Here is a 9,943-nt window from a genome sequence, read left to right as displayed (position 1 = left end):
GGCAGGCGGGACGAGGGGCGGGGAAACTCCGACCTGCCTTCACACTTCGCGCTGAGGGCCGGCACAGGCAGCGCAGGGATATCCCAGCCCGAAGCCGCGAGGGGAAGCAGCCGCCCGAGAAGGGTCGCGCCTCAAATTTTAGGAAAAGGAAGACGCTTCCCTTATACTGAGGGCGAGCGGGAGGATTTGCCTACCACGTGTACGGAACCTTAAGAACACGTGTATGTGCTTAGCAGAGCCGCCCAGCCATTGGGCAGGGTGAGGCTGCTGCCTTAGGCGGTACCCCGTGAGTTTTGGCCGAAATTGTGTAACGTCTTCCAATGCCTGCAAGCAGAACACTGGAGGAAGAGATCCCAGTGGAACGAATGGGCTCTACCATTATTATTTTTATTAAAAACAAACAAACCCAGATCCACCTTCCTTGTGGTCTGGCCTTTGCTGGGCAGCTTCATTAGTCCTTTGGATAGCCACGTGTGAACAAGCTCTTTTAAAAAGTTTCCCCCCACAAGGCAGTCCTGTTGATGTTTCCTCTGAAGACCCACTGATTATTCCCAGGTACAAGTATACATAGGCTATGTTACATAGGGATGCAGATTTAGGCTGAAATCCAATAATTTGCTTAGAGGTTAAGTCCCATTGGTATAGGTTTGCACTGTTGATCTCAGAAATAGTTGGTTCTGGAAAGCAACATGAGGCCAATTTCCATCTTCCTCATTGCTTGCCTTGTCAAAACAGAGAAGGAAAGGCAGGAGGGAATCAACTATGATAGCTGGAGACGGTCTCTTGACTTGCCATGTATGAAGAATGATAGGATATTTTGTGAGGGCTATTTAGGTAAGTATGCCTTCCTTCTGATGTTAAGTAGTCCCATTTGAGTGGGGGGGGGGCACCACACTTTTCCCACTGTAAAGTTCAGTGAAGTCATAGGGTGATATTCCAGGACATTGGTTTTTTAGAAAAGAAATTAGCCCTTTTTATGGCAGTAAGAATTGTGCCCTGGGAAATATCCCATGTTTGTGGAGTGGATTCGTTTTCCCTGCTTTAATCCTTCTTGTGCTGGAGAATAAACTGTATAAAACACCCCCCAAATATGCTACCTTAGGCTGTATCTTTCCCCCTCATAATAAAATCACTACTTGTACTGTTATAGCCTAAGGCAACCCATAGTTTGTGGCAGCCTAATACTATTCCACATCATCCAGCTTCATTTAGTATTCCTGAACACTCAAATGAGTATGCCATTAAACTCCTCGCCAGCCCCAGATGCTGGTGTGTTCACATGACATTTTATTATGGAATCAGCGGAGACAGTACTTGTTCTTTTTCTATGCAGTCCACACAAGTGCATATTTTTTGCTCCTGAAAACTGGTTTCATTCAGAAAATAAAAGCTCATTGAGATTGATTCTGCATTCTTCTGCAGTATGTCCATTTGAAAACGTGTAGGCAGTGCTTTTTCTAGAAAAAGAAGTGCCGGAACTCACCATGAATGCCTACTTCTTTTTCTTAGAATGGCAATGGCACCCACCCGAGAGGTGTTGGAACTCACCTGAGAGGTTCTGGAACCAACCTGAGGTGCCAGACTGAGTTCTGGTAAGTTCCCTCTGAGAATAAGTTCTGGGTGTAGGTGTTGTTCCTAGCAATGGAGGGGTGTAACTGTATCTGCCCAGTTACATATATTTGTACATATACCAAGGTTGCAATCACTACTTCCTTCTTCATTCACCTGGGGCATGGGCATGGAGAAAAAGGCATGGATAACCTAATGAAGGTGTTTCAAATAAATACACCTATCTTTGTGGATGGTGGCATCTAAAATAAATCTAGACTGAAAGCATGTTGAGAGCAAGCATGAATGATTCTGGATTAAGCAAAGGTACATTTTTGTGATAAAAATAGGTTAGTGTATATACAACTGCATACACACGATACATTTAAATTACATAACTTCCCTCCAAAAAATCCTGGAAACTGTAGTTTAAGTCTCACAGAGCTACAATTCCCAACACCCTTAACAAACTATAATGCAGGATTCTTTGGTGAAAGTCACGTGGTTTCATGTTGTTTAAATTCCCTGTGTTATAGGTCCTGTTCCCAATATCTGTCTACTTTATCCAGCAGATCTTCAAGCTTGGTTAAAAAGCCAGCTACAAAGCACACTGGTGAGTCAAGAAAATAAGTTTGTTAATGAGGAAATAAAATACTAATAGTGGTATGCAGTAAATTGTGCTGTTAGTTTGCATTTTGCTGATAAAATGATCAATGTCCTAACCTATGATACAATGGTACTAGGGCTGCCAATCTTTTTCTTTTAGGTAACAACATGATGCAGTTCATTGGAAAACTAAATAGATTGCTTTCATGTCAGTGATTTTAGAACTATGGACTGCATTAATCACTACTTGTGGATCAAAACAAAGGTTTGCAGCTTTCCCCTAGCATTAACAGCGTCTGCTGTTGTTCATGATAAATGTGCTGCAGTTTCCTCTGAAAGTAAACACAGCTAAGGTACAGCAATATGTGCTAATATAGTAAGCACAGAATGCAATCATCATATTTTGATTTACTCCTTAGCAACTATCTGCAGGATTACAAACATTGTCAAAAAATGTCCTTGGGCTGTACCCAACAAAGTAGTTCCATTTAGCACAAGGACCTAAGGCTGCAAAAGGGGACTTCCCCGTCCCTCTCCTCTTCCTACCTTCCCCAATCTGTTCTTGGGGTTACCCCAACCCTCTGGTGCAGATCTGGGGAGGGCAGGAGGGGGGGATGGAGGAAAGGAGAGGAATGAAAAGTTCTGTTGCATAAATACAACACTCTGTGCTAACAAAACTACTTGGTTGGATACTGCCCCTTATTTCCCAAGCATGAATTCAATTTCATGTTAGCATCTGCCTAAGTAGCTGATATTGTTATTTGTAGATGAGCAGTGGGGATTTTGTTATTACATGTTCTTTGAAAGCAGTTCACCACCATACCATATAATGATCTTTTTAAAATTCCCCTCTGTTTCAAACTCCTTTGGGTGGTCTACTGTGAAACAGTGACATATAAGAGACAGTGTGGTATTGTGGTTAGAGGGTTGGACTGGAACATGGGAAACCAGGGTTCAAATTTCCACTCAGATAAGGCATATTAAAACAATAGTTGTCCTGATCCAGATGTACAAGCAGAAAGAGGTAAATGCACACAAATCTCTCCTATTTTACTTTGATTAGTATGACTCATTGCGTAAGCATGGAGGTAAGGGGGAGGCAACAGATATCAGTGAGTTCAGTTTCCTCTTTTCTGAGCTTCTGTTTGGGGATCAGAATCAGCAAGGCTAGCATTTTCTTAGCTAAGAGATGGACAATTCCTGCCTTGCTCTTCTTGTGGTTCTCAGCAATGGTATTGCAGAATCTTGAGATCTGATAGCATACTATTCCAAATACTTTTAAGATTATTCCGTCCCAATGATTTTCCATATTTCAAACCATATTTACTTACAACAGTGACTGGAACTGGCTCTGGTTACTCAGTGATGGGCATATGTTCAGCACATGCTAAGATGGCCTTCTCATAACCTGTGTATTCTTTGTTTCATAAAGAAATAGGTTGTGAAGCTGAGCCTTGGCACAAATTAAATTCTGCAGCTGGTCAAATGACACTAAAGCATGCCAATGTAAAATTGCAGTTTTAGCACAGAGATCACCCACAATTCGTTAGCTGTAAAAAATGCTATAAATAAAAGAATTTATCTGTAATTTTGGGATCTGCTGTAAATCAAAGTTCTTTGATTTAAAATTTTGCACTGTTGCTATGGTGTTTAGATAATACCACATGGCATATATTAATAACAGATTTCTTGAAAATAACATTTGCAGTTAATTTTCTATGCCTTTTCTCAATTGTTCTATTTCACTGAGTGACGTAATAAGATCCCCCACACCCCTGCTCTAAAAGCGTACAGAGTGTATCTCTACAATATACTTTCAGCAAGCAGCTGCTTTAGAATGTGTTAGAATTGACAACTTTGCCATAGTTTCATTCAAAGTGGTGTTGCCAGCTGGGAGGTATCAAAAACAAAGTTTTTGATAAGTAAGCACCGCTGTGGATTTGTGTATCTATTTTCGTGGGTTATGTTCTTTTCTGTGTTTGTGTACCTCTGGTTTGCACGTGCAAGAAAGCTATGTAAGCAGCTATAAAGCTTTGTAAGAAACTGTAGCTTGAGCACAAAGCTATGATTTGTATGTACCATACTCAGGGCTTTTTTTCCAGCCAAAACTCGCTAAAACTCAGTTCCGGCACCTCTCAAGTAAGTGCCATTGCTATGTTAAGAGAATGAGGGAGGTGATCATGGCGAGATCCAGGACCTCTTTTTCTAGAACAATAGCACCACTGACCATACTATATATGCAAAGCTAAAAGTGCTATTGTGTTTAAGCAAGTGGAAAAGGGAGTGTGAGCCTTTTGACAAATGGATAGCTACTAGGAGAAGCATAATTTTTTCCTTTTTTAAAAAAAGATGTTTCTGGCCAAGTTTGTTTGACGCCTTCCCTGTGTATTTTTTTGCCCAATATAATAATACGATTTTCTTAGCCACGGGGTATAGGTATTTTGAATCAATGAAGAAATACTCATAAATCTTAGGAGGATCAAACAGATGTTTTAGAGACGTTATTATAGTTAGGTTTATTCAACTGACACATTATATGAACCTTGAAACACCCCTTATTACTACCGGTATTTTTATGTAGATTTATTCATCATAATGAAATATCAGTAGTAACTCTTAAGTGTACATATGCCTACTGCAAACATTCATCCCAAGAAAAGTATTCCCTTACCAAATTTTACCTCTTAAAAAGTGACAGTTCCATGTCCTTCTCTCTTTTCTTACTAATTAAGGCAGAAGCCTTATTCTCAGTTAACTTGACATGGACAGGGCTAAAAATCCCAGAGGAGTTTAAGGGACAAACAAGATGAGGTGCCATTCACACAACTAGCAGTTATGGTAAAGACCCCTCCCCCCCAATTTGGTAATTTGTAGGTCTGGGACTCCTAATCCATACTGGGATTGTTGGTGGGGGTGGGCTCTACCCTTTGCACCCTCACTGTTGTCCCACTCTGGTTTGCGGTCCCTGTGCTTGCTATTTGCGTTGGAAGAAAGTCTTCAGATAGTGCAAGGAAGAGCTTTTCTTCCCACGGATCCCTGTTTCAGATTGAGACCTCAGATTGGGACAAAGAGTTAAAGCCCCTGCCCCAGCCCCTGCCAGGGTACCAGTGCAGATCTGAAGGCCTGCTATTTACTTTTACAAAGCCATTCACACAATTGTTTTGTATGAATGATATCTGATCTAGTTTGGCCCTAAGTGCAAGACTCTGTGCTAAACACTCTCTGCAGTACTTTTTCATGAAAATTAAATGACCGTCTATCATGTACTTAAAACTGAGCATGTTCTTGAGTGCTGTGCTTCAGTAGGATTTGGGAAATCTACAAAAGTATCTTTTGTTTTGTTTTGATTTGTTTTTCTAGTACAATCTAATAACTTTTAGGTGGAACAGTTGTGCTTTTAATTTCAAGTGGAAAATATTAACCAATGTTTTTGTAGATATTGCCAGATTCTTCATGGATGAATTTGGCAAGTTAAGCACTCATATGGTGTTCAGTGCTCCGTGATATAGAAGTGTATTGGGCAGAGATTTGTATATATTTATATTCTCTTCATGCTGTAGAATGAAAATTGGCTTTTAACCAAAATGAATATATATTATAAATATTAAACCTTCAGAGAAGTGTTGGTTTTTTTAAAATCGAACTGGCATAGCAGTCAAATTCTGAATTGTTTTTTGGTAGAAGAATCAGCTAGTAAACAATATATTAGCCTGGATCATAATATTATCAGTTCAAACACAACTTCAAATTGGGAATCGTTGTGTCAGCTGGCATCATTTACCCCAATGCAATGCTTAAGGGTTTGAAAAGCACAAGGAATTACTTTGTGATTCTTTCTCTGGCTTTCCCATGATTTTGACCTTGAGCAAGGACCAATGATCATTTGGAGAATGGTTGGAATGGCCTCCACATGACACAAGAACATTCTTCTACTGCTATTACTATAATAGAATTTGTTAACACCACAGCATTCTTCTGTATAATGTGCAGTATCTTCATGCCGCTACTTTGCTACTCCAGTGCTACGCTGTCAGAAGCTGTTATGGAGGCACTCGGTAAGATATGGGAAAACATTGTACATATTACAGTGTCTGAGATAAGCCGTCAGGTGGAGGTCCACTCAAGTGGTTTCTGGGAGATGTAGTATATAACATGAGTCACAGGGAAGCCATAAAATTAGATACACAAAACTGATCATCTACATTTCCGTATTACTTCATCCATGTTATGACTGTTCAATTATATTTTACTGTCAGAAGCACAAGGAAATAAAAGACCCAGAGCCAGGTAATGTGGCCTCCCCTTTTCAGTTACCATTTTTGTTTTTTCATAGGTTAGGGGCAGTGCATCTACAGAAGCCTGGCAAGCTTTTGGTTTTATTTGGTTTTATTTATTGCCCTTTTGTCCTCTCTTCATTCAGAAAACTTGGAGTGACCTATATGGAGTTTCCATGCTGAGTTGTTGCCGTATTATGATCATAAACATTCCATCCAAGCTCTGAGAAGGCCAAGAACTGCTTAGCTATAATGGTGCAACAGCATTATCTGCCTTCAGGCCATTATTTTGCTTTATACCTGCCCATTCCCTGTGTACGTTAAAGGTATTGTGCAAATTGAAAAGGTATTACATACCTGATAATGAAAATCTACAATGTTTTATCAGCCTCACTCAAAGGGAAAAAGTTGAGAACCTGTTAGAACCTGCAAAGTAAAGTTAGATGGGGGCACCTTACTTTGAGAGCCTTATAATTCATAAGAATTAGCTGCCAATGTTTTCCTCTCCTGCATGCTTTTTTTGATCTGATAAACAGAGAACATAATTTAAGCAATGTGTAAAGTCCCTCACAACAATTTGTACAAGTAGACCGATATCTCAATATTTTCTGCAAACAAAGGTAAATTTCCCAACAGATTCCAATCAATTTTCCATTGGCCTTGGTCAAAGATAGAATCAAAAGTGAAAAATGAGGTGTATTCCTTCTTCAGTGCTACTGTTCTCCACTGTTCTGCTGAAATATCCACCTCCTGTTACAAAATGGTGTAAGAACCTGCTCCTAAGAACCAGAGCTATCCATTTATGTGAAGGCCCTTAATGCACTTCCTTGAAAGTACATGCGCAGTAGTAGAGCACCTGCTTTGCACGCAAAAGGTCCCAGGTTCAAGCTTCAAGCAGTGAACCCCTCTTCAACCAGTGTTTTAGTGTCAGCTTTAGGAGGGAACCACGTGGAGCGGTGAGGGAGGAAGGGGACACCTGCCTAGCCAACCAGATCAGCTGAATCAATCTTGGAGATCAATGGGGTGACATAGTCAGAGCCAGATCACCCTCATATCTTGTAAACAATATTAAACTGGCTGGACCAATAGCTTGACTTTGTACCAGACAGCTTCCTGTATGCCCAGTTGCCTCATCTCACTCCACTTCAGCAGAGCTGCCACCATGGCAATGAATCAGCATGACTGGGGAGTAGCAGGTAAGGAGGCCTTGCCCACCTTCATAGTGATGATAAAGGAAAAGATCAATAAATGGTGTTGCTGTGGGCTTCTCACCAGTGTGTGGTCCCTCAATCCTGCCTGTAATTTTGTGCCCTAAAAACAAATACAGTCATTCAACCTGTGGCAGGGAATAAACAGCTTTTGGAGACACCAGAGGAAAGCATCAAAATTATACAGGGAAGGGTCCAGTGTTTTGAAATACCGTATTTTTCGCTCTATAAGATGCACCAGACCACAATACGCACCTAGTTTTTGGAGGAGGAAAACAAGGAAAAAAATATTCTGAATCTCAGAAGCCAGAACAGCAAGAGGGATCGCGGTGCAGTGAAAGCAGCAATCCCACTTGCTGTTCTGGCTTCCGGGATAGCTGCGCAGCCTGCATTCGCTCCATAGGACGCACACACATTTCCCCTTACTTTTTAGGAGGGAAAAAGTGAGTCTTATAGAGCAAAAAATACGATAATTTTCTTTGTTCTGCCTGCCATTTGTATTACTCTGCTGATTTTTTGTTTCTTTGTGCTATCCCCCCATTGAAATAGAATCCTAATGTTGGTGGGAACCTAAAGGTCCATTCATTTACCCACTTGCCAGTTCAGGAAATCCCATTCCTACAACACCCCCTCATCAGTGCAGCCCCTTTCCCCCCTCACATTATGCCTTGGGGAAAAGAAAGAAAAAGGCACATAGTTGTCACAGCACTATTATTCGTTTCCCAGAAAAAGCACAGCAGTTCTGTGACAGCTGACAGCCTTACTCTCTCCCTTCCAACCACTGGGGAGTGTAGCTGCTGTAGTGCATAGCTATGGCCCCTGTGATTGTGGTTGTCACTTTTGTCTTCGGTGATGAAAGGATGAGGGAGAGGATGAGTCCAGATACTGTGCTGTGTTTTCCTGACCTGGGAAGCACAGCACAGCAAGGGCAGCAGAAGGAGAGCAGACAGGTCCAGCTTGTATCCTAGCTGCTCACCTAAGAGCAATTGCTACTTGCCCCAGGCAAGATACACACTGCATGGCTTCCTTCAAGGAAGGGGATTCAACACATTGCACGATTCTCCAAACTTCTAGATGTGATCTACACTGATCTGAGCAAAGAACACACAGCACATGCACCTCTTTAATCAGCAGGGTTATTGGAGAAGACCCATAAGGAAAATTATTGTGGCTTATGTGGTTATAAGAGTGAATAAAAGGGGAGCCTTTTCATCCAAAGTGCTGTTGGATTCTGAGTTACTTGGAAATGTAGCATTGGCAGGGAAAAGTAGAGGAGCCTGCCAATATTAAGAAGTCCAGCTTGTTAGAAACAGATGCGTTGCCAAAGAAAAGTGTGTGTGTTCATGGCAGTGTGGAAATGACCACCCTTGTTACATACTTAACAAAGCCAGATTAAATAATATACAGTGGTACCTAAGGTTACATACGCTTCAGGTTACATACACTTCAGGTTACAGACTCCGCTAACCCTCAGGCTAAGAACTTTGCTTCAGGATGAGAACAGAAATTGTGCTCTGGCAGCACAGCGGCAGCAGGAGGCTCCATTAGTTAAAGTGGTGCTTCAGGTTAAGAACAGTTTTAGGTTAAGAATGGACCTCCGGAACGAATTAAGTACTTAAACTGAGGTACCACTGTATACAGATACTGCATTTTTAATTCTTGCATTGTACTGACTAGGTCAATACATTTAAAAATATTATAATAGAGACTGCAGCCCTGTTCAGGTGTTCTTCTTCTGAACATGCATATGGGAGGAAGAGGAATCATGTCCACTCACAGCCTCTGGCCCCACCATTTGGAGGAAGGGTCTGAAAGGGCCTATGAAGTATAAAGTGCATGTCTGTAGGCTTTGTCTCAGCAATCACAGCTTAACCATGGATCTGTTACTGTGGGGACATAGCCTATGCATTAACAGTTTGTAGACATGTAGACCCTTTCACAACTTCTACTCAGCAAATATAGGGGGCAGGGATGGAGCCAGCAGCTGCTGCAAATGGTCACAATCTTGCTCCTGTCTCTATGCATACTCTGAAGAAAGTTTGAACAGGATTGCAATGACCTGACAAAATAGCATTGGAGGAAAATATTTCTGATTCTTCAAGGTTGCCAAAGAGATAAGCAGCTTATTCAGTTTAACAGTGACTTGTTCCTACAAGAGTGGTGAGAACTGCAAATGAAAATGGCAGACAAAGTTCTAGCTTCATGCAGAATTCTCTTCCCTGTGTACATGTCCCTCTTGAGGATTTCTCCAACCTATGCATTTCTGTAATTTTTTAGATGCTGTAGTGTAAGATTTCATTTTTGCCT

At 41.3% G+C, this 9,943-nt stretch overlaps 1 protein-coding gene across 9 annotated transcripts in view; it reads left to right on the top strand.

Annotated features, from left to right (window-relative positions):
* Positions 1-9,943, top strand: part of LOC308577174 (uncharacterized protein) — a 105,043-nt gene that overhangs the window by 4,213 nt on the left and 90,887 nt on the right. For 4 of the 9 annotated variants that reach the window (XR_014003484.1, XR_014003485.1, XR_014003486.1 and 1 more), the window contains exons 1-2: positions 12-834; positions 2,085-2,161. Coding sequence is in view for 1 of the 9 variants with exons in the window: in XM_081177207.1 (XP_081033333.1) it covers positions 736-834; positions 2,085-2,161 (176 nt within the window). In the remaining 8 variants the exon portion in view is untranslated. Of the gene's footprint in view, positions 1-11; positions 835-1,509; positions 1,593-2,084; positions 2,162-9,943 lie in introns of those variants that run through there. The other 5 variants (XR_014003482.1, XR_014003483.1, XR_014003488.1 and 2 more) reach the window with 5 other exon arrangements.

The sequence above is a fragment of the Podarcis bocagei genome (genome assembly GCF_964188305.1).
Source record: "Podarcis bocagei genome assembly, chromosome: 2".
Lineage (NCBI taxonomy): Eukaryota > Metazoa > Chordata > Lepidosauria > Squamata > Lacertidae > Podarcis > Podarcis bocagei.
The sequence above is the reverse complement of the archived record's forward strand: the minus strand, read 5'-3'. Positions and strand labels throughout refer to the sequence as shown.